General features: G+C 45.6%; 1 protein-coding gene across 36 annotated transcripts in view; it reads left to right on the forward strand.

Annotated features, from left to right (window-relative positions):
* Kalrn (kalirin, RhoGEF kinase) overlaps positions 1-25639 on the forward strand; it is a 605866-nt gene that overhangs the window by 315463 nt on the left and 264764 nt on the right. For 32 of the 36 annotated variants that reach the window (XM_039088642.2, XM_039088658.2, XM_039088661.2 and 29 more), the window contains 3 exon segments: positions 4581-4789; positions 8446-8620; positions 20658-20853. In XM_039088642.2, coding sequence (XP_038944570.1) covers positions 4581-4789; positions 8446-8620; positions 20658-20853 — 580 coding nt within the window. 36 annotated transcript variants of the gene reach the window in all.

Consider the following 25639-nt stretch of genomic DNA (forward strand, 5'->3'; position numbering starts at 1 on the left):
GTGCTGGGTTCCCTTCTTGATGAAATCTAATCAGATTGGTGCTCTAAGTATGTTATTCTAATACAAACCCAAATTCCCCTTCTGTTTTGTTTCATTTTTCTCTCCCCCGTTAGATGTTGATACTAATAATTGATAACAAGTGAGCCTGAAACAGTATAGGCGATTTCCTTCACCTAAGGTTTGGCTCATTCTAGGTACGAACATTCTAAGTGTGTATTAGGCGGGGTTGGCATTGTTAAGTAATACCCGCTGCTTGCCAAGTAGATCACCTTATGTAATCTTCCTGATGCCCTCACAGAGTTTACTATCCATAATTTCAAATGAGGAGTGTTAAGGAAAGAACTTGTCTACGGCCATAGAGTGTCCCAGTGGTGCAGCTTCAGGCACCTTCTGAAACCCTGTCCAACATACTTGATGCCAAAATCTGAAATAATACAGGGAGAGGGTTGGCATTTTCAGACCATTTTGGATTTCAGCTTCGTGGATAAAGGATGCTCAGCCTGGACATGCTGTACTCTTAACTGCTGTCTATAGCGGTCTTCTTCCTCTCCTGTCTCCACCTCTCCTCCGTTCTTTCTTCTCTTTGTTCCTTCTCTTCCTTCTCCTCTTCTTCCTTTTCCTCCTCCTGCTGCTGCTGCTGCTGCTGCTGCTCCTCCTCCTCCTCTTCCTCCTCCTCTTCCTCCTCCTCCTCCTCCTCCTCCTCCTCCTCCTCCTCCTCCTCTTTTACAGGGATTTGAAGAGGAGGTAGATCATGGCTAAGAAATGTAGTCTTGCTTGTGTTCTTTGACGATGGGAAGCTAGTCGTGTTATCAAAAGCAAAAAGGGAGGGGGGGGCAAAGAAGAAGAGAGATGCCCATAGTTTGTTTATTAGTTAAATTCTCCAGCAGGAGCTTTCCTGGGGACCTGAAGAGCAGGCAGAGTACACATTGTGTGGTGGGAGGTGGGATTTTGTCAGTGTTCTGATGAAAGCACTCCTGGGGTTTGATCCTCCAGGTTAATATGTCTCGAGACTGGCCATCCCATAGATCTCACAAGTAATCCCCATTCTTGGTGCTGGTCCACTCGCCCTTGACTCCTGCTTGACTCTAAGACAAGCATCTGGCCTTCTGTGCAGAGTAGGACTGACAGTCAGGTCTACTGTTAGGGTTGTCCTCTCCATCCCTCCTCCCTCCAGTCATTTGTTAGAGCTTTGCCCTAGTGCTGGTAGAGCTGACATATACTGGAATGTCATCACAGGATGGTTTCTGTGTGACAACTGGATATACATCTTTATAAATGATCTCATCTAGACTCCCTATGTCTATGCAAACTCAAGTTCATGATTTTGCCTCTTGTCTGTCTTCCATACCAAAAGGTTCACTCTAATAACATCAGAAAGGAAACAGAAGATTTGAATAGGATAACATTCTACCTCATTTCTTCCTCAGATTAAAAAGTCTTTTTAATCCTATTCGCCGTCTTTGTGAATTCTTTTCAATCTTAGGAGTCTGGTGGCTGAACTCATCTGATCATTTCATCCCAATGCTATTCAGTCTTGAATAATCAGAGACCACATAAATGCGTCACCCCAATTTGTTGAGCAAGTGATGGTGCATCTTATATGAGAGAGCATTGCACAGCCATTCGGTAATCTACATGGCTGAAGGTCATTAACGGCATCACTATCCAGGAAGACCACGATATTGATCGCACCTAAAATAAAGGCTATAAAGAAATATATCAAAAAGTTTAGGATGTTGTGCTTGGGTTTTAAAAACTGTACTTCATCGCTTCTCGGCCTTTTGGCTAAGATCAAGTGTAAAAACTGTACTTCTAGGCTGGAGCGCTGACTCGGCAGTTAAGAGTGCTTGTTGCTCTCTCAGAGACCCCGAGTTTGGCTCTCAGTATCCATGCTGGGTGGCTCTAGCTCTAAGAGACTCCACAACTTCTAGCCTCCATGGTACCTACATGCACATGCACATGCATAGAAACACACATATACACATAAGTAATGAAATGTAATGAAAAAGTAATATGTTTGTTTTCAATTTGCACTCACGAACAAGTCTGTGAGCATGTACTTTGCACCTACACGACGATACAACTCCTCAAAATCACAGCCTCTGTTTTCACGTAATGTTATTTTTGAGAACTTCGAGTATTGCATCTTTATCAAATCACCAACTTTTCGTTGAAAATGGATTTTTCTCTCATGCAATACATCTCAACCACAGTCTCCCCTCCTTCTACTTCTCCTAGCTCACCCTTCCACTTACCCATCCCCTCCCCACCACACCCTACCCCACCCTACTCCTGCCTCCATTCCCTCTTCAGAAAAGACCAGGTCTCTAAGAGATGACAACCAAACATGACAAAACAAGACCCAAAAGACAAGACGAAAGCCCTCAGATCTAGGCTGGACAAGGCAACGGAAGGGAGTTTTAAAAGCAGCCGAAAGAGTCAGAGAAATGTCCACTGCCACTGTTGTGAGTCCCACAAAAACTCCAAGCCAGCAGCCATGAATAACATCTACGCAGAGGGCCCGATGAAGACCCACGTAGACGTCGTACCTGCCCCTTCAGCCTCAGAGTCACGACCTTTTCACAGCTACTCAAAGAGAAGAACCACTTCATAAAGGGGGAGTGATAGGATATGCGTAGGCCCCTCTTTGCACCCAGAGATGGCACAGGTTACGCCATCTTTGAATGTCTTCCTTTTTCCTAGGCCACATGGGCGGCAGGCAGGTTGCTGGTGTAGAGAGCTGGGGAAAGGAGAAATGTCCCAGCCCACATCCTGAGGCTTTGTAGTCCAGGTCATCTTCTGCAGAGATTGTTCAGACAGAATTTTCCCTTCTTGTTATGTTTCCTTAGAAATGCTGTCATTTTTGAACTTTTTAAAATAATGTGAATGTTAAGGTAAAAATTAGGCCAAGTTACCGTATCAGTTCTTAATTGGACGGCTGTATTAAATATCCCCTTCTTTTTTTCATTGAAAGCATTCTGTATACCCTTTTTTTTTTACTCATAAAAACACACATGTCACAAACACATATGCACCTGTCTTGCACACCTGCCTTCCCCAGAATGAAAGTAAATCAGCCTGGTCTTTGAAAAGGAGCATGGTCTCAAGAGTGAAACAGCTTCCCCTTCCATTTCAGTTACCAAACTGGCATGGTATTTATTTAAGAAGCAAAAAAAAGGCCAGTGTCAGAAAGGCAGAATAAAACAATCTCTTCAAAGTGATTAAGGGAGATGTTTGCCTGTGGGGATGATGTTCCTCTCAGCATCCCTAAAGGTCACCACGTACAACAGAACAGCCAATCAGCAGGAAGAAGCGGTAGGATGACATGATTTCCTTGATGAACCACTCATCCCTGAACCTTGCTGCCGTGTGTCCCACCCCTCACCCCAACCCTGCACGTCTGTCTTCCTTGGCTATCCCTTCCCTCTGGCTTTTCTTGGTTGCCCTTCTCTTATATTTTTGGTTGTGAGCCTAGCCTTTAACGGCTGAGCCATCTCTCCAGCCCGGTTGCCCTTCTCTAAGACTGCTCTGATGTATATGACAGACAGCAGCTGTGGCCGACCCTTCCTGGTCTCGCTGGTGACATTGTTAGAGCTAACCTTCATGAATCACTGGAGGGCTCTCAACTACTCTACCCTACCAAGGTTCTGGAGGGTCTCAGACTAGGCCCGCTCTTTTGTGTAAAGCTGTTTTAGTTTCTTGCCATATGTGTTCTAAGAGAGAGAATGGACAGAGCAGGGACTGCATGCTCAACTATGTGATGGGGAGCAACGGGCCATGATTCAGCTCCAATAGATCTGGACGAGAGGGTCCAGAAATGGCTGAAACACCCACTACACTAGGCGAATGTAACCAATTAGTGAATGAGAGTTTTCAGGAATTCTTCCAACCCTTCACTGCTTCATCGATCGTTCATTCAAAACACTAGACCTCGCTTCTTTAAAGCAGTCTAGTGGCTAATGTCATCTCAGCCCCCATTTCAACATCTTGGCTATAACGCAGAACTACCTGATCCTTTCACCAACGTTAAGTAAAGCTGCACCATTAGTGATTAACTTCCTAAGTAACCGAGCAACGTTAAAAAGAATGAAAGAGTTTAGTGAGGCTTAGGCCACAGTTAATCTTCACTTGGCTCTTACTGGGTGGCGTCGTTTTGAATATTTGCAGTATGATCAGTTCTATGCAATACCATGATCAATTTCTAGGAAGCCGTCCATTTTTGGCTGCCTGGAGGGAGTATACAGAGCCCCTCATTTTCTCCTTTCTAAAAGAGAAAATATTTGTACATTCCAGTCTCCTGTTCATCCTGGTCTCTCAAAGATGAAGAATCTTTTTGATCTAAGAAACCTGCAGGTTTCACTAAAATACTAGGTTTCCATCTGTAGGCTGTGCCAACACTCGTGAAGTGAACTTTCCAGTGATGGGTAATGAGTATCCGTTTAGAGCACACACTGGCCTCTGGGAGCTGAGGACAGAGACTCCTGGTCAAGGAGCTGACTCTTCTCCAGCTCTTGTTGCCCTTGCCCCGTGCTGGCCTCTCTCTCCAGCCCCCAGTACAGTCTCTGCTCTCTCCCCCACAGCTGTGGACATGGATGGAAGACCTTCAGAAGGAGGTGCTGGAGGATGTCTGTGCAGACTCTGTGGATGCGGTCCAGGAACTGATCAAGCAGTTCCAGCAGCAGCAGACCGCTACCCTGGACGCCACTCTCAACGTCATCAAGGAAGGCGAAGACCTTATCCAGCAGCTCAGGTCAGCGCCTCCCTCCCTGGGGGAGCCCACCGAGGCCAGGTCAGCATGGGCAGTGATTCCAGTGGGGAATGCCTCGGGCTAGACACCAGATAAGTCCTGTCCCTGTCTTGAGTCAGCCACAGCCTGCTTTGTGGTCTTGTGTAAGCCTCCATTTCTTTGTCTGTAAGACGTACAAATGCCTGTACCACATCCAGCTTGAGTTTAGACTGAAGTGTTCCAGGAAAGCAATAATGGATGCCTCAGAGCATTACTTATCACCCAGAGTGACGTTCAGCAACCAGTAAGACGGACAGCATTTTCATTAAGCATGATGACATATGTGGCCCTGCAAAGACATACATTGTTAAATATCGTGTTATCCAGCTGCTGTATCCAGCACGGCTCCAGGGAGGGACCTTCCTGTGGCAGTGGAAGAATGAAGAAAAAAATATGCAGACACACAGAAAAGCTAGGATCGAGTGAACCGGGGTCTCTGATGGAGGAGCCTCGCTTGTTTACTTTACACAAACAGGGAAGAGGGACTCTTGCATACAGCCGCGCTAGGAGTCTGGGTTCATGTTATACAGCTGAATCAAACACACCGGCTTAGCTAATCTCGGTAGGAGCAGTCTCTGTAGGGGGAGTCTTCAGACCATAGATATCCAAGGGGAGAAATCTAGAGTGGACATTTTCTATATACGTCATAAATATCCACACGGTCCAGAGAAGGCCATCTCTCCGAGCCTCACTTGGAGGTAGTAGGGGAGGTCTTGATATTGTCCTATGGAGCTGAGGCTATGATCTATGATATGGCCTGTTCGTGCCAACCACACACACACACACTCACTCACTCACACACTCATCATCCAGGGCTTCCTCTGCTCACATCCACCATTCACTCTTGGGCCACACTCTGAATCCTTGTAGCACCATTGCTTTGCTTTGGGTCCCTGAGGATGTAGGGAAGGTCACCCATTATGACCTTTCTACAGTCCCTTTCTGTCTGGATAACGAAAGGCCTCTGCAGTCACCTTACCACACACAACTGAGTAGATCAGGAAGGCACAGTTGAAAGCGTGTACTTGTTTAGAATTGCCCACCCCATTCATTGTTTTCTGGTGGCATCAGTGTTTAGTTCCTATCCCTGTCAAGGGCACTGGCTCCTCAGAGAAAGTGTCACTAAGCCTTAGGCAAGCTCTCAGCAACCAGCCCCATGCCCAGGTGCTGCATAAATAGGATTTGATGGTGCTAATGATGCCTGCCCTCGGGGACTTGTTCCTGCCCCCAAATCACCAAGTGCTGGGACCTCTGCCAGCTATAAACAGAAGTAATCTCATCGACAAGTCCCAGGCCAGTCCTGAGGCCTCAGGGTATCACTTCAACTGGAGAAAGCTTTTTCCCCCCATTCCAATTGTCCAATTAAATAAACAATGAAAAATTACCTTTAAGAGGCCCTGGTATGCTTTTCTTTCAGCTGGAAATTAATCATTTCTATTCTAAACATGCACATGAGGTGTACAGAATTTTCCTGTTGCATACTAACAAGACAGCCTCTTTGCCATTCTCTCCCGGTTCACCTTCATGAATATATAATGCATTGACAGTCTTGTCTGCCTTCCTAGGAAGCTCTGCTGTCATTTGCTTCTAACAAAAAGTCTAACTGGTGGGCAGCCACTTAGGCTGTCCGTGTCTCAACTGTCTTGTTTGTATAATTAAGGCGTGTGCTCTAGACTCTCTGTCAGCTGTAGGATTTCATGATGGTTTTGTCAGAACTTTGAAACGCTTTTCACAAGCTGGTTGGCCTCTCTTACTCATTGCAGAGCTGGGTCTGCCCAGATGCCACACGTTTCTCCCAACTGCTAGGCTTGCACAGTGCCCAAGGGCTTAAGGCTGCTCGGTGATGGCAGAGGCCATGATGTGAGTGGCACCTGCTCTATAACATTTATGATGATGGGTTGTAGCAAGGACCCTATGCACGTGTCCAAGAGCATGGTGACACTCACGTTATCTTCGGGGTTGACTGGATCCTCTACTTCCCTCCCTGACATCAGAGACTGCCAAAGAGCTGGGAGTGGGTGGAGCTTAGTGGACACGGGCAGGATCTCTTGTATTCCTTGGAAACAGGACCTCTGTGTTCAGTGTTCTCCTGACACTCTACTTTGGAGTTCTGAGTTGCTTGTGTACTGTCTCTTTGATCCCTACCATGACGCTACACAGACGCTGTACAGCAGGGTAGAAATCATTATCTTTCTTCTAGATGCTGTATGGGGGAGTGAACTGAGAGAACAGCCAGATCCTCCCAATGGAAAACATTCAACAAACACTTGGTACACATTATTAACCACACCTCTTCTTTAACAGTTGGGGTAGTCACACAAGAGTGGAGATTAAAAACCATGCCCATCTTCCACCCTGCTGCCCCGAGAGGAGGAGGTAGGGCTAGTGGCCCTCTGAGTGGCACAGGGAAAGCTGCCAGACATAGCAAGAGCTCTCGTTACCTTCGGGGACAGATAGTTTGCACTCAGGCCCTGCTGCTTCTGAGACAAGCCTGAGCTAAAAGTCCCTGGCCTTTGGGACCTGCTGAGGAGAGAATATAACACTAATGCTCTCTCCTTTGCCTTCTGACCTCTTATACCACATAGGAAACAGGTGGTCACAAAATAACAGGAGTGCCTGTTTAGTTCACATATTAGAGCTCTGCTTATTCCAAGTTCTACGGAATTTATTTAAGCTTTGGGAGCTCTTTAGCTTTCCCATGAGTAACCCCTTTGGTGTCCTCAACACCCCCAAAGTCATTCTACTCTGCAATGTGTTTCTCATCCCTACGACTTTGGTGTAGACTACTGTGGGAGCAGTGCCCTCCCTTCTCCATGGATGAGTACGTCTCTTTCTTTAAATCCCAAATCCAAATCCATCCTCTCTGAAACCCTTGTCTTTTGACCCATTCGTGTCATCTAGCCTCACTCTCCCAGACCGACTGTGCCCTAGGAAACCCTTGTCACTCCCTCGTGCCACTCGGTTTCATAGTGTGCTCCTGATCACGGTTCACACAACTGCCTACTTTACAGCAAAGTATGGCGTCAAAAGTCCATTCCCTAAAGGACGTAACTAGGGCTCGGGCTGGTGACTTCCCAGGGCCACCAGCCTACATATGTCACAGCAGGAACCTAAACCATGTTTATAGACTGCAGGTCTAGTGCTTCCCTAACTGTAGCTAGCAGTCTGTTTCAGAACAGCAGCCCACAGCACAAGCGCGGCATCGGGAAGTAGGCGAATAATTTTTAGTACCTATGATGTCATTTTAACAGTCCTATAAGGCAGAAATAGGACAGGTCTTGATTTTGCTTTTCAATCCCTTTGTCTACCTCTGTGTATTCTGCTGTATATGTGCATGTGTGTGTTAAAGCTGTGTCTTAGACTACACGTGTGCATGGAACTTTTCTGTTTCTTTGATATTTATATGCCCTCTACTCTTACCTTATTTTATTCTATCCCTTTGAGGATAGGAGAGCACACATTTTGGAAATAAAGGTATGAATTCCAAAGAAGACGAATTCATCCCTGGTTCTCTTGCCAAGAAGATGGTGTCGGGTCACAGTGGCACTTCCTTAGATTGCTTTGTTAATGACTGACCTGATCCACCTTGCCATCCTGCTCCCCCATCACTCTTAACATAGCAAGGCCTCTCCCTGTCTTCTTCCCCAACTCTGCCACAGGGACTCAGCTGTATCCAACAACAAGACGCCCCACAGTAGTTCCATCAGCCATATCGAGTCTGTCCTCCAGCAGCTGGACGATGCTCAGGTACAGATGGAGGAGCTGTTTCACGAGCGGAAGATCAAGCTGGACATCTTCCTGCAGCTGCGCATCTTCGAACAGTACACCATTGAGGTAGGGCGAAGTGGGAGACGACGGGAAAGGAGGAGAGGGGGGTAGTGGATGTTCCGAGAGAAGCATTCCAGGCCAAGCCACTGCTGCATCCATAGGCTTGAAGGATGGAGAGATCAGAAGGATCGTGTGTCCAGCTGTTTCTTTAGAACTCACAGAAATCACCTCGTACTAGGAGCTATTCTGGCCAGTCCCCTTCATCCTGACTGCTAAGCAGAGGTCCTCGGCTAACGTCCCCTCTGTGGATCATTTCCCTGGATGGCTACTGTTCATTACACTCTTGTGTGGTTCCTAAAAGACTGCATGGCTGGCTGTTGAGCATTCCATGACTTCCTGAGAAGTGTCAAAGTTAGGCAGCCCCCTTGACTGAGGCACTCAAGCCAGGCATTAGCAGAAGTCACACAGTAGTCATAATGTCAGGAGCTATAAGAGGAAAGACCTGTATCGCCAAGGGGCCTCTGGGAGTCTGGCTTAGTTGTAGAACACTTGCCCACTACATATAAAGCCCTCTGTTCCTAGTACCTCAGCACTGGGGGTGTGGGGGAAGGGTTCTATGATTCACTTCTGGAAGATCAGAGTTACCCTAGCATGCCCTTCTGGTACCAACCGGTAATAACTGCCTCACAGAGTTGTTATTATTATAATTTTCTGTTTTGAAGCTGTAACTAAAACCATACCAGTAGAGGTTCCTGCATATGGAAAGCCTACAGCATGCGGGGAATGGCTGCTTCTGAGGGTAGTAAAGACCCTTTTAAAGCACCCTTTTCCCTTTGCCCTTGACTGTGATAACGGAGCGGCTATTCCTCGATCTAACACATCTCTGCTGGTTTTCATTTTTTCTTTTTTTTTTTTTTTGCAGTGGTAGGGGTGGTAACCAGCACCTCTCACGACCTAGTCGAGCGCTCCACCACCAAACTCCGGTTACCATTTCCTCTTAACTTTAATTTTTAATCTCTAAATCGCCCTGGAGTTGGAACATCAGAATTTATAGGGACCAACCTCCCCAGCTAGATTTGTGGGAAGTTTCATTAAACTAGTTGTAAAAGAATGGTTTTATTTTTAAATGTTGAAAATGTCAACATCCCAGTTATTAGCCTAACTCAGGACCAGAGAAATGTCCAGGCAACAGCTGCCTTTTTCTTCAGTCCTGGAAAAAAAAGTGAAAAGAGAAAACTAGCATTGAAAGTTATCATCTTCCTACCCCATACTCTACTGAGAGCTCATGGTGGTCCTGGTCAGGCTTACTTCAAGACTTTGTGTTCTAAGGTAGCCTAGGGATGTAGCTTAGTAGCTGAGAACTTGACTAATATTAAAACGTCCTTATGAACACATACACACCACCACCACCACCACCACCACCACCACCACCACCACCACCACCCCAAAAAAGAAAAACACAAAAAGACATGTTCTAAATGTATGTTTTAATTACCTCTCACCTGGTTTCTGTGGCTGTGTGACTTTTCTTTCACTTTTCATGGATTCCACATCTGCACTCAAAAGGATTTCAAGTGGCATGTGGTAGCAAGCATATCTGAAGGGACAGTTAAGATGCATGTGGGAAAGAATGTGTTGCCAAGCAATGCAGGGTGCCGTGTGAACACGATAGTCCCGGCATCACAAGATGAAGGGAAAGAGGAAGGGTACAAGCCACCACTCTCTATTGGGCAGGAATGAAACACCGACAAAGAGGCTGCATTTAACTTATGTAGAGCTCTCCCTGAGCTCTGCTGCAACCTTCTGAGGATGAGAATATTCCACATGGAAAGGGAATAAATGCTGAGCCGCCAAGTGGTTACTGTGAAACAAGCCGGGACCTCTGTAAGAACAACAAGCCCTTAACCACTGAGCCATCTCACCAGCCCTATTTTTGTTTGGTTGGGGTCTTGTTTGGCCTTTGTTCTGTTTTATTTTGTTTAGAGGACAACTTACAGAAGTCAGTTCTCTCTCCTTCCACCATGTAGGTCCTGGGGACTGAACTCAGGTTGTCAGGTCCAGCAGCAAACATCTTACCTGCCTTGTTCGTTTCCTGAGACAGGCCAGTGCACAGAGATCCCAGGCCTGTGCCACTGTGCCCTGCTGTCATGAAGTTCTTCTGACTAGACTGCTATGTGCTTCATTTTTCTTCTTTCTACATCGAATAATGCTTGAGGGGAATAATATTACCTGAGGGTCAGATGCTCAAGATTTATTGATTAGAAGGCCATGGGTCAGAGGTACTGGTTTAGTCCCAAATTAGTGAGTTGGCTTTACTTGGAGATCAGCCACACACTGCTGTCATCTGACATGTATTAGCAGGTTCTGTTTGCCTAGAGTGGTTCTGAGAAGTTCAGTTTCATGTCTGAAAGGCAATCTAAAGCATGCGTAGAAAATAGACTCTTAGAGAGATACAAGTGCAGGTCAAGTACGGTAACCACAGACCTCATTTAAATGTTGGTAGAAGGATTTTCCTTTCACTTGCAGAATCTGCATTCTTGAGCTGTTCTACATGTAAGATCCCTTTCCCTAGTACTGGACAATGCCTGGGAACACTTGGTATGCAGCAGGGAAATGGTGCCAGGGCCCAATAAAATGAAGGAGATAAATACAGTGGCTCGATTCTGTGTCTTTTGATACAGAATATGACGTCAGGGTTTCAGAGGGTCTTGTCCCCATCTGGGAGGAGGTGGTGCTGCCTCTGATCCTAGATAGAAGTGGAAATCCTGCCAGACCTAGGGGGAGTTCTGCCTCCAGTCAGATGGTCAGAAGTTATTTTTAAGGGTAATAAAGTCGTTTCAAATACCAGCTATGCCTCAGTGTGGGAATGGAGAAGCTTCTGAGTGTGAAACTGAAGGTGGTTTCTGTGAAAAGAGCCACGGCAGAGCTGACATAAGCTAGGGCAGTGCCTATGGGGGACCTGTATCTCTGGTTCTGTTCCCAAAGGAAGACATTGGGTGGACACAGTACAAGTTTCTAGGGATGTCTGGAAGTGGAACGGGCCTGCCACCCTGAATTCTGGGGGTTGTAAGCATGGCTCCTCAGCCATCTCGCTGATGGCGGAGATCAGCTAATTAACTTAAACATGGAGGAAAGCACAAATCACTCCCCTGTCTCTCTACCTAGTAGAGAGGTCACATGTGCTCTCCCATTAATAGGGATGAGATCCTAATGCACCCACCATGGAAGTGAAGCATCCCGGATATTCTAAGTTCAGTACCAGGGTGTGGCTACATTCCTGCCATCCCTTCCTGGGCTTCCTGTCTTGGATAGTAGACAGAGGCTCAGAGTGCATCATGATGTCCTGTGAAGTTCTCCCTGTAGGCTCAGCCTTCCTCTGTGAAGGGCATCCACATGAATTCATCATGATACAAGACAGCAGAAGACAAGTGATAACATATATTTCAGGGTGGCAATAACTTGGGTAATTATTTTATCCTTGATTTTTTTGCATTTCTAAATTTTCTACAATTAGGATAATCAGAAATTAATATAAAATATTTTTAGAAGTAGACATAAGCCAGTAGTCTCCAATTTTTCGGTTATTTGCATTTTCAATAAAATATTTTTGAACATATAGCCCCCTGCATGTATATGTTTGATAGTTTTTAATTATAAAAATGGTCTGTCACTGTCTAGCAATCCCAACACTCCATAGTACCTTTTGGATGTGGCCTAACTTTTCCATGAGGTATTGAAATTTCAGATTTCACGTAGACTTCAGATAGTTTCCAATTATTTTTTTTTTGCTTGTTTAACAGATCTGATATGATTGCCACTGTCTCTTTAGCTCATAATGTAGCTGACAGGAAGGTTTTGCTTCCAGGATTTGAATTATCTCCAAACATCACTTTCTTTGCCGAAAGCCTGCTAGGTCACATGTCTTTGTCCAGGGTTGGGTTAGTTGAAACTAGATAATAGGTAAATCCATTTAATGGGGACATGAAGAGGCAATAACTTTAGATATGCTGACAACAGTGAACAGGCGGGCCGCGGGCAGCCTCTCAGGATTGCCTGTGGCTGTTTCCATCTCTAAGGAGCCCTCTCCTACTGTACTACACAAAGCCACCTGCCTCTTGGTTTCAGTGGGATGCACACCAATCTACTAGTGAGACTCTGGGGAAATGTCGCGATTTTTTTCATCATCTCTTATAAAATATGTGTGCAGATAACACGTATAGATTCATATTTATAAAGGGAGACTTTTCCTATAATCAGTGACTAACTTAGGGTGTTCCTTGAGGTGAGCACACACATAAATACACACACACACACACACACACACACACACACACACACACACACACCAAAGATTACTCAAAATGACACCAAGAAAATAGACTCTAAGTAGGTAATTTTATAAAAGAAAAGTACGGACCACATATATAGTCTTTAAAAATATCTCTCACTCTATAATTGCAAAGTTTGCTTCATGCATTTGAAAGTTATATGCAATATTAAGCCTAGTGAAGAATAAAACAGTTGACTCTAAGTTATCAGGTTCATATGAGGATGGGTTGGGACCAAACAGAACCAGGAAGGTTTGTCATCACGAGAGGAAGCTTCTGCCCAGAAAAGGAAAAGCAAGTTGTGACCTACTGGTGCTCTTAACTTCTCAGCTGACTACATGTGTAGATGTTAGTGTCTTAGGTTATAAAGTGATTGCTCTCTTGGCTATTCTCCTGCATCGAAATTCAGCTCAGTGGACATTTATCAGATCCCTACATCAGAAACTGTGCTGCCATTAGGATCCCTGCCATTTTAGGGAGCAGGCTGGAAGAAGCACCTGGACAGAGTCATCAGCATAGTGAGTGGATGACAGGGAGGGACTTACATCACACAGCTCGGGGAGCACAGAATAGGCAACGACTGGCCCAGCTGGGCTGCAAACAAAGTTTTGTTTTGTTTTGTTTTGTTTTGTTTTGTTTTTTTCATGAGATTGCACCCAGTAAGAAGGTCAGTTGGTAGAGGATTGGAGATGTGTAGCAGTGCCCAATTAAATACTCAAATTGGTCCTAGTGGTAGTGGCACATTCCTCTCTAATCTGCCCCAATATTCTGGGTTCCCGAATAAAAGATACACATACACACACACACACAGAGAGAGAGAGAGAGAGAGAGAGAGAGAGAGAGAGAGAGAGAGAGAGAGAGCCTTTATATTTTGATAAGCCTTAGAGATCAATGGCTGGACTGTTTCCTAACCTCTAGGTGGTTAATCATCCACCTCTTTTCCATATCCCTGAATTATTACTTACTAAAATCTATACTCCATTTTTGCTGCTCTAGACCCAGTCAAGCAGCCCTCTTGGGGTTGCTATTCCTCAGCTCCTACATGGTGGCTATGCTCTCTGTCCCTCTTCCTTCTTCCTTCTCCTTCCTTCCTCTCTGTCCCTAAGCCGGGGAATCCTAAAAGTCCCATCTCTGTCTGCCCTGCCCAGCCATTGGCTGCCGGCAACTTTATTAACCAATCAGAACCAACTGGAGACAGGATCTCCCAGGGACTTAGGTGCAGACATGCACATTCTCGCACAAACAATTTTGGGGACCCAAATTAACAGAACATAAGCAGCATTAGGCCAAACCCACTACAAGAATAAGAAAGAAAGAAAAAAAAACAGGATTTCATTATTTTGTTGAATCAAAATCTCTGATCCCTTTATACTTTTGTCTTTGACTGTCTCCTGGGAAAACCAGAAATTGAAAAAATAGAAAAAAAAGATTGAAATTCCTGGAAATGTTTGAGTAGACTATCATGGGTGTCTCCTGTATCTGAACATCCATAGATTTCTTTTCTGTGTGGGGTGCATTCCTAGATCATTCTAGAAGGGCACCACCACTCTTTACTGTCCTCTGATGAAGGACTATAGTTGGCTATGCCCTGTCCTCTTGCCCATACTGAGAGTGTGTCCTGTTTACAACTCTGGCCTCTCCCAGAACATCAAGGCTGGAGCTTTCCAATGATTCCAGGCCCTAACTTGTCTGCCCCTGTGTTGTTATTTCCTCCCTTCAGGTAAGTGCTCCTGGTAAACTACTTCTTTTTCTAACTTAAATGGTAAATTTCCTCAATTTTTTCATTTGTCCTCTCTTCCTTTCTTCCTTCCTTTTCTCATGTTTGCCCAGTCCTATAGCTTACAAAAATAGTCTTTAAGTTAGTGTCACTGTCAAAGTCGTAGAGGTCTGAAATGTTGGCCTGGATCATCAGGACTCTTTGGTGTTTAGGGAGCACAGCACTCCAGGGACTCATCTGTACCTCCACAGCCACAGTGGGCAGTGATCATCTAGGGACCCCATCACCTCATCTAGCGTCATCATCTTTCCTTTGTTAATGCTATCTTACTTACTACGTTACTTCATGATACTGCAAAGAATTGAATACTGAGTATACCAAAAGAATAAATAAATAAAATCTAGTTGAAGCAATGTTTTAAATTTTCCCTTCTTAGCAATCACTGTAGCATACTTGTGAGAAGGACTCACATAATAGATACAAGGAAGTAAAACTTCCTTCAAAACATTTATTTAATAATAATTAGTAGTAATATTAAATTACTTATTAGCAGGTACTAATGCTTTTGTTAAGCTCATATAAGAATCATTGGGAGGTTTCTCCCACTACCTTCCTTACAGAAATAAATAAATGAATGAAAATAAAATTTAAAAATCTCACTAATGTTCATTCATTCAGCTTGAGTTTTCTGGAAAGCCACCATTTTCAGTACATTATCAGAGATCTCTGATGGACATTTTCAGGTCCTTCTGCAATTGGCAGGCAGATCTGGAGCTGTGGATATGAGCACAGATAATCTCGGCTGTCTTTAAAAATAAAGGGATAGTCTCATCCAGGTTCAATGCTGTGTGCCTTTGAAATACTGGACAGAGACGAACCATATGGCTAAGAATGTGGCTTGCCCAGAAGAAAGGAATATCCAGCCCTTAAGCTCTGCCAGGTACACGATGAGTAACTGATGTATATTAGAAAATCCCTCAGGAGAGAGATTTGACATTTCTTAAAATGGGAAAATTGAAAGCTAAGTATTTTCCATTGGCCTACAAAAATGCCCTACTTTAAAACGGTAAGTATACCATTTTGAAGTGATAAATTAGTTTTTACACAAGGCCACAAACAATTAATTAATTGATCCACTCAAGGAGCATAATAACTTAGAACATTCAAGTAAAGTAAAAAAAAAGATATATATATATATATATATATATATACATATGTACATATATATATATATTAAATTTCTTAGTTATTTTTCTGTTGATGTGCTAAGGCACCATTACCAAGGCAACTCATAGAAGGAACAGTTTATTGAGACTTACAGTTTCAGAGGGTGAGTCCATGGCCACCATGGTGGGGAGCATGACAGCAGGCAGAGAGGCAGGCTGGCACTAGAACAGTAGCTAAGAACTTGCAGCCTGCTCCATAAGCACAAGCAGAGAGAGGAATGGCCTGGGCTTTTGAAACCTCAGAACACACCCCCAGTGACACAGCTTTTCATCAAGGCCATGCCTCCCAATCCTTCCCAAACAGTTCCTCAAACTGGGAACCAAGCATTCAGATAATATGAGTTTATAAAGGCCAAGCTCATTCAAGCCACCACACTGATTTATGATTATTTTTAGAGAAAAGGAGTTAAGACAGGAAGGAGAAGAGAAGAGGAAGACAGATTTTTATTTAACAGGTACAGAATAAAATACTTGGGCTAACAGTTCTCCATACCTAAATACCTAGAAGATTAGAAATGGGAGGAGCCCATAAGGAGGGCTCTCTGAGATGATTACAGCTTCCATCAGTTGATTTTGGTGAATCTGTTCTGGTAGGAAATTCTTAGGCTTCTTTTCTTCCTTTTTAATCTTCTCTGATAAAGTTTTAGCTATTCATCTAATTTCCTTTCTTGTGTCTTTAGCACAAACAATTGTTAGAACAATATGCTTTCCAAAATATTTTTCAAAGAGGTCGTTGTTCTTCGGGCCCCTTGAAAAGGGGCTCACTCTTTAGCCACACACTGGGCTTAGCCATCCTAATCTAAAACTCTAAATCAGGAGAGTGGGTAAGATTGGAGGCCCTAGAGCCACCAGGGTCCCTGAGCAGCCTGAGAGTCGATGAGGCGCTAATTGAGTGGAAGAGAAAGACAAAGTAGGCCAGTACAAAGCTGAGTGCTCTCGGGAACCTTCTATTTCCTCTCACATTTGGTTCAGGCTCTGCTCCAAGCTTGACCAAACTCTCTCCAAACACACTTAAATCACCAAGTTCATTTCCGGTGCAGGCTCTAGTTCTCACAGTCTTGTCTCTGTGTGAGCAGACACACTCAGAGCCTCACCCCAACCCCAACCCCAACCCCCATGTTTTGGGGTAAGCCGGAGAATAGCCTCTCACCCTGAAGCCCTTTCTGGCGGAGGGTGTGTTCTGAGGAGTGGTCAGGACTTGAGCAGATTGGGAGGCTGATGAGGTCATTTCAGAGCATGGGACCCAGCAGGTGGTGGCAGAGCTGAGCTCACTCTCAGAATCAGCCTGAACCAGCTAATTCTGAGAGGCGTAAGGTACGGCTGGAAAGCCAGCCTGGCTCATTAGCAGTGAGGTAGGGTGGAAGTTAGAAGCCATTTAAAAAAGAAGAAAATGAGCCCCTGTTGTATGCCAGCCTTGTGCCCTAGAAAGAAAGTGGGAAAGACCCCAGTGAAAGGATGCTCCCAAGACTAATTTCCTCTCCAGGAAACGATGAATAAGTACATACAAGGCAAACTAGCTGACGGTTCTGGCTGCCCATGTTTCAGGAAACTAGGAAAGGGGGAGAATCGGAGGCCAATTGCAGGGCCCGGGAGTTAGTCTAGGGAGTCAGATGTCCAACAACAGGCTGTGGAAGCCCTTGTTCTTCAGGCCACACAGCAGACTTGAGCTTCATCTTACCTCTGTCAATCAAAATGGATGGTAGGGGCTGAGCGGAGAGGAGGCAGTGTAGAGACCCTCCACACAGGCCACTACACCTACTTTATCTTTGGTTTCAGACATAGTCCCAAGGTACAGACCTCTGCGCCTCTCCCTTCAACCTGAAGCCTTCTTTTGGTGACCACCAGCTACTTCAAAGCTTTCCGTGTCAAGGATCCCTGGTCTTAGAACCTGTCTGGAACCTTCCTGTGACAAAATAGAACCACTGTGGGATCAATTTTATAGAAACAAAAGCTAAGATTGAAATACAGCACACACACACCCTTTCATGCTATGGTTTTAGTTTTGTTCTAATTTCCTTTATGTCCGAGCAAGGAATAGACCTGAAGTTCTGACTATTTCAGTAGATTGTCTCAGAAAGAGTTTATATCCAGATATATTAAGGGCATTTTACAAATACATAATCAGAAGAAAATCCGTCAGCTGGATAGAGTGGTGCCCTCCTTTTAGCCTGAGGTAGATGACTTTGAGTTTAAAGTCATACAATATTCCGTCACAAAAACCAAACACTGACGGCAAAAGCACTTTATAAAGGTAGATTTACAGATGGCCAGCAGAGCATATAAAATTAACCACATATTATCCGCATCAATCACCACGAGGGGCATACACTTAAAACTGCACTAAAGTATCACTCCCCAAGGAGTAATATCATTGAAGTTAGACAGCAATGACAGAAGCTGGTAAGGCTGTAGAGCAACTGGAACTTCTATACATTGCTAACTAGGACCATCGCAGGTCATCGCCCCCTTGAAGAACTCTGCCAGTTGCTTAGAAACATGGACCTGTTCCACTCAACGCTAGTGAAAAGCTGTGCAGCAGAAAGAGCGGTATGAGAATTCTCCCATCAGCCTTATTCATAATAGCCACACACTGGTCAGCGGGAGAGCGGATAAGTAAGTTGTGAACCATCTGCACAATGGATTCCGTTCTTCTACGTCAAGGAATGAGCTACCGACATGCGACAGCCGTCCCTCTAATGCAGCACGCTGAGCGAGGCAGACAGTAGAGCACATATACGCTATGGTTTCGGTCATAGAAAACCCAAAACTAGGCAGAGTTATATCGGACGGAAATCTGAAAGTGTCTTCTTGTGCAAGGAGGGCAGAAATGACTGGAAATGATCACGAATGAGCTCCCTGAGGTGACGGGTGTGTATTTTGTCTTGGGTGATGACTATACACCCAAATGTATGAAACTGTCAAAACTCTCAGAACTAAGTGCTCAAAATATGTGCGCTACATGTAAATCATATTCTAATTTCGAAAATTATAGAAAGCAAAAAGCGTACTTATATGCCTCTTTTAAAACGGTGTGTTCATTCTGTAAGTTCTCTTATTATAAAATGAGGTGTCTCTTATTCCCCATTTAACCCCTATCTGGTGTTGGAAAGCAAAGTGTCCCTCAAAAGGAAAAGGATCCAGTGGAAGTCTGTTTCCCTGCTAACCTGCTGGTTGCCAGGCCTCCTCCACAATGGGTTTCCCTGCTGAGCTCAGCAGTTCCCTGAGTTGACCTGGAAAGATCTGGGGTGTGGGGTGGGAACCCAGAGCAGTGAGGGAGGAACTCTGAAGCTCCTGAGTCTCCACTTCAAAGACAGCTGCTGTGCTTCTTATCTGTTTCTGTTTTGCTGAGATCTTACCCTTCGAAGATGACAGGTAGAATCCTGCGACACAGACAAGCAGCCCAGAAAGGACTGCTTTGCTCTCCCAGCCCAGTCCGCACAGCCATGACCTGGATACAAGGGCATATCTTTTGCCTCTAGCTGGCTTCTACTTCCTGGTGTCCTCTGAGGACTTTAGAACAATTTGCATTTGGTCACTAGAAAGAGGCCACCACCTGTCAGCTGGGTTAGACCCAATGAAAAACCACTAAACTAGGACTCTGGGATATGTACTTAGACTACTGGGTCATGCTGCAAATGGATGAGCCAGAGAGACTTCCATTTCCGCTCCTCTGGGCACGATACGAGAAGACATAACAGAAATTTTTATTCCAGGAATAATGTAATTCAGTGCTTTGGAGTCCCTTTTCTGTGGTTCATTGTGGAGAACGTATAGAGGGCAGAGACTTGGCCTTAATTAGCAGATGACGGGAGGCAGAGTAGGTGGAATCAATTGACCTAAGGTGTAGAGGATGAACCAGCTAATCCCCATCAGCCCAGGGCTTTCATTTATTGCGTGCTCCATGTTTCATCATACCATTACTGTTTTCTGTATATTGTAATCTACTTGATTTTCAAGATCAGTGATTCTCAACCTCCCTAATGCTCCAACCCTTTAATACAATGTCTCATGGTGTGGTGACCCCCCCCACACACCATAAAATTATAGCCAAATGGGATCAAGAGAGATGGCTCAGAGGTTGAGAGCACTGGACTGCTCTTCCAGAGGTCCTGAGTTCCATTCCCAGCAACCACATGGTGGCTCCCAACCATCTGTAATAAGGCCTGGCACCCTCTACTGTCAGGCAGGCATATATGCAGGCAAAACACTAAGATAGATAGATAGATAGATAGATAGATAGATAGATAGATAGATAGATAGATAGATCTTTTAAAAATTATCCTCAAATAAAAGTATCATCGCTACTTCATAACTGTAATTTTGCTATCATTATGAATCTTAATGCAAATACCTGTGTTTTCTAATGAATCTTAAGTGACCGCTATGAAAGAGTCGTTGAGCCCCTACCCCAACAGGCTTGAGAACCACTGTTGTAGAGGACCACTCCACACGTACACTTAGTTCGGTCACTCTTTCCAGGTATCACCCTTTGTAATGAAGAGAGACGCTAACAGAGTGGAACAGAAGAACCAGAAGGCAGGCCTGGGGATCTCCATACTGCCTGCCTCAGTGGGTCGTTGTGAGGGTCGCAATGAGATGAATATGTCAAAACTTTATAAACTTTAACTTAGCGTACAAATGTTTGCAGCCATTCCTTCGCCGTTGCTATAGACGTTGAAATTGCTGTCAAAGCTGTGTGTATGTGGATATAGTTTAAGGGTCAAAGAGGACAGCGAGGGGTGGGTTAGTTGATAAAGTTTTGGCCAGGATCTGCAATCTAGCAGTGTCCTGTGCACCCAGCGAGCCCCGGCTGATGGTGGCACTTCTCACAGGTCACCGCAGAGCTGGATGCCTGGAATGAGGACTTGCTCCGGCAGATGAATGACTTCAACACAGAGGACCTGACCCTGGCAGAGCAGCGGCTACAGCGCCACACAGAACGGAAGCTTGCCATGAACAACATGACATTCGAGGTCATCCAGCAGGGCCAGGACCTGCACCAATATATCATGGAAGTCCAAGCCTCAGGTGAGCCGCTTCTCATTGTCCCGGCAGAATGTGCCCCGTGTGCCCCAGCCTCACACCGTTCAGTTCATCCCTACAGATACAAAGAGGAGAAAGGTTGGTTCGCCTTTGTAACAAAACTCATACGAGCCGAAATAATTCGTCCATGGTTGTCCAGTTTAGGCTGTGGGGAAGATGAGCCTGGAGCCAGAGTCCGTGAGTCCTGAGGTGTGAGAGCTAGTGATGGAAGTTAGTGCAGGCTTTCAACAGTGATAGTTTGGAAGCAGACAGAGCAGTCTGCAGTTCCCAGAGTGGTGCTGCCGTGGGCAGTAAGCTTCCCCGCCGCTCTCCCACCCGTGTTATGGTCTTGCTCCTTCTGCTACTCATAGGTGGGTTCTCTGATCTCTGGCTTACACTTCCCAGACTCTTCAAGTTTTGTTCTCACTTTAAAGATTTATTTATTTATTATATATAAGTATACTGTTAATAGTCTGCAGACACACCAGAAGAGGGCATCGGATCCCATTACAGATGGTTGCGAGCCACCACGTGGCTGCTGGAATTTGAACTCAGGACCCCTGGAAGAGCAGACAGTACTCTTAACCACTGAGCCGTCTCTCCAGCTCTCGTTTTTGCTGTTAATCACTGGTCTGTAGATGAGTTTAAGTAGTGCTGATAAAAGTTTATGGGAGATCGTGTAATTTTATAACTTCCTAGGAAACCATGGCATTTTATTACTTTTTACCTGTGTGAGATTTACTTGAAATGTTTTCAGTAAATAGGTGGTTTCTTTACTGCCACTCTTTAAGGCAATATTTTCTGGAACTTGAGAGAAACAAAACAACCCAGGAAGACTGTTGGTCCAGAGGAAAAGAAAGCACACATCTTTTCGTAGACCTGTGCAGTGTTGGAATGCATTCTTCTCCCTCCTAGCCACCCAACCCGTGGCCTGTTGGCAAGGTCTTGCTGTCCAGGTGGAAGTTGATGAGTTGAGGCTCTCATCTCTCTTTAAGGCACGGTCGTCTGGCCATGCATCTGTTGACGGTGAACCTGAAAGGGGATTATCAGGGGGTGCTGGAAGTCCTACTGAACTTTACAGTATTGTGTTTATTCTGGAGGTCTGAAAAGTAAGAATCCTGTGCCATTCAAATGGACATCACTTCAGACCACAGAGGGGAGAACCCAGTGAGTTCTGGTGACTTCTGTCAGCAAAGTTGTTCCATGACCCATCTAGGTCACAAACAGGATGCAGTTGTCTGTGAGACACGGGTCATTCTAAGCGTGCTGCCCACACTCTAGAGAGCCTAAGAAGGCCCACTCACTCACTGGGAACTCTTCAGGCTGGCAATGGTCAGGCTCCTGCCCTGGTGTCTGTGAATGTGAGTCTGAGTCTAGTGCTAACAGGATCTCCAGGTAGACTGTGTTCCCCGAAATCCAGGATGCAGTGTTCTGATATGCCAGCTGCATCTTTTAAAGATTTATTTATTTATTATATATAAGTACACTGTAGCTGTTCAGACACACCAGAAGAGGGTACCAGATCTCATCACAGATGGTTGTGAGCCACCATATGGTTGCTGGGATTTGAACTCGGGACCTCTGGAAGAGCAGTCAGTGCTCTTAACCGCTGAGCCATCTCTCCAGCCCCCCAACTGCATCTTTTAAAAGGCCCAGCTCAGGAAAGGAAGAGTAGGGAACACAGGAACAGGAAACCCTTTCCTATGGTTGAACATCTCACCTGTGCTCAGGGGTTAGCCCAGCAGCTGCCTTGATGATGCTCTTTCTGGCTTTGATGGAGGCCTTGAGATACACAGTAACTAGAAGAGAGGCTGGGCAGAGCATCTCAGATGCTCACCCTTCACCCTTCCGGACCCGTCTCCAAATGGATCTGTGTGCTGACCTGACCTTTGGTGAGCCAACTTCTATCCCAGGAGCCACATACCCTGGGAGCAGAAAGGCAATCTGGAGCTGGCAATCTCTGGGGGCTGCTCATGACTGCAGGTTGGCTGCGCTTGGCATCCATCTTAACCAGGAGGGCTGAGTGGGTGAAAATACCCCCAAGCAGATGGGCTACCCACCCCCACAACATCCTGCTCTAGATAGGAGCTTTGTTGAAAGAGGTTTGTTTGGCCCCCTCAGCCCTTAGTAGAAGACTTGCTGTTCCCCTCCACCTACCATAGCTAGCTGTTCAATCTGGCAGAGCCTGTGAAACTTAAAGGGAGATGATTCCATGGCTATAGCCTCACTGTCTGTCTCTGCTCTGCTCTGCTCTGCTCTGCTCTGCTCTGCTCTGCTCTGCTCTGCTCTGCTCTGCTCTGCTCTGCTCTGCTCTGCTCTGCTCTGCTCTGCTCTGCAGAGAAGCATCTGTGTATTCAACCCTGAGCATAGAACAGGAGATCAGGGTTGGTTACATCACACTTGACTTAGGAGAAGAGGGTTGGGGGATGGGGGTGGGATAGCGATGGATCCAGAGCAGGACATGGCTGACGGATGTGGGAGTCACATAACATTTGTTTAATGAACTGTATTTTGAGTAGAGGCGAAGTAAACAATTGTCCTGGAAAATAAGGACTATCATCAAGATTAAGACTCTTCTCCCTCTCTGCTAAATTAAGTAAGGCGTCTGCCTGACTGTTTTTAGCAATTCTTGGAACTAGAGAATTTGCCTGTGCTTATTTTCAGGTGTGATGTTCACATGACATTGAGCCAGGGTTTTCTGAGGCCTCCAGTACAACTGAAGCAAAAACCTTGGAGTGAGTCAGCGTCCATCCAGGGATTAGGGAAACAGGAACCATTCCCTCCCACTTCCCATCCTTCCTCGCTGCAGCTCGTCTGCTTGAGCCTCAGGGTCGGCTGTAGGGGATTTTGTTGTTAGCAAAACATGCCCTCTGGATTCACATCCAGTTCTGCTGCTGATGGGCAGCCTGGCTCGGACGTCCTGATTTCTTCTTCATTACCTCTTAGTCTTTTCTGTCTAGTCCACCACATGGACTCAATTTACAAATTCCTTCCAGTTCCCATTTGTCATGATTCAGCTTCCTGTCCTGCTGACTTTATCCCGGTCCTGTATCCAGCAAGCTGTGACCTCTGACCTGAGTACTAAGACAAGAACGACAGAACTTAGGGATGCATTGATGTGGGGGCCGGAAAGTGTCACGTTCCCTTTTGATAAGCAACGTTTTTTAAGTTTGAAAAGTTACTTGGAGAGGGTTAAAGAGATGCCTCAGAAGGTAAAGCACTTGGCACAGAAGCACAGTAGACACTTCACACTTCTGCAATCTCAACACTGAGCAGGGGAGGGGAGGTGGGGAGACAGGTGAGTTCCCACGGCTCATTGTGCAGCCATTTCAGCCAATCATTGAGCACCAGGTATTCAACGAACGGCTCTTTCTCAAAAACTAAGATGGAAAATTATAGAGGCATATACTCAGTGTCAACTTACAGCCTCTAAACAACACGCATACACACACACACACACGCATACACACACACACACACACGCATACACACACACACATACACACAGACACACACACACGCACACACACACGCACACACCACACACACACACCACACCACACACACACACCACACACACCACACCACACACACACACACACACACCACACCACACACACACACACACGCACACACCACACCACACACACGCACACACCACACACACACTCACACACACACACACACGCACACCACACCACACACACACACACCACACACACACTCACACACACACTCACACACACACATACACACACACCACACACACACCACACACACACTCACACACACACACTCACACACACACACCACACCACACACACACACCACACCACACACACACACACCACACACACACACTCACACACACACCGCACCACACACACACACACACACACCACACACACACTCACACACACACGCACACCACACCACACACACACACACCACACACACACACTCACACACACACTCACACACACACACCACACCACACACACACACACACACACACACTCCTTGAGTCTGTGGCTATAATGCTTAGAATTTACCGTTCCTGCTGGAAATAACCAGCCTCACATATATGCTACTAGCGGTAGTGAGGACTGCATCCAAGGCCTCACACTGGCTAGGTAAGTGTTCTACCTCACTTAGTTTTAGCTTTTATTCGGGGATGAGTTTGTACTAAGATTCACAGGGTGTCCTTTAACCCACTCTGTAGCCCAGGCAGATCACGAACGTGCTATCCTCCTGTCTCTGCCAGGGTCGAAGGTAAATACATGCTTCAATGAACTGTGCTTGCAGACAGCCCCCCCCAATTGTACAGCTGGGAACACAACTATAAGAGGAGATACCGGGGTGAATCTCAGTCATTCTTACCACCTAGGCGTCCCAGAATATGATACCCAATCTCCTCAAGCCTCACCATTTTCTGAAGAGGAGTAAGCTACTACTTGAGGTCACAGTGAGGATGCAGTGGGTCACACATGAGCTTGGAAGAGACCCAATGGGGACGATGCATCCGGCGTTGTGTTTGCATTCTAGACCGTAGAGCTTCCTATTGGGGTTACTTGGCTAGAGAAGCTTCTTCAGCAATGTGAGTGCGGTCTCCTATACAGCAGCCTGCAGCAGAATGCACATGCACAGCAGTTCTCAATACTGACATTTGCTAAATTAAACAAGAATGAACATCAGTGTAGGTGGGACAGATGAAGGGAAAATAATAGACAGAAGCTAATTTTCTTTGTGACATAAATGGAAAGGAAATGCAAAGCCTGTGCTTTTTTCAGAA

Source organism: Rattus norvegicus, chromosome 11 (assembly GCF_036323735.1).
Source record: "Rattus norvegicus strain BN/NHsdMcwi chromosome 11, GRCr8, whole genome shotgun sequence".
Lineage (NCBI taxonomy): Eukaryota > Metazoa > Chordata > Mammalia > Rodentia > Muridae > Rattus > Rattus norvegicus.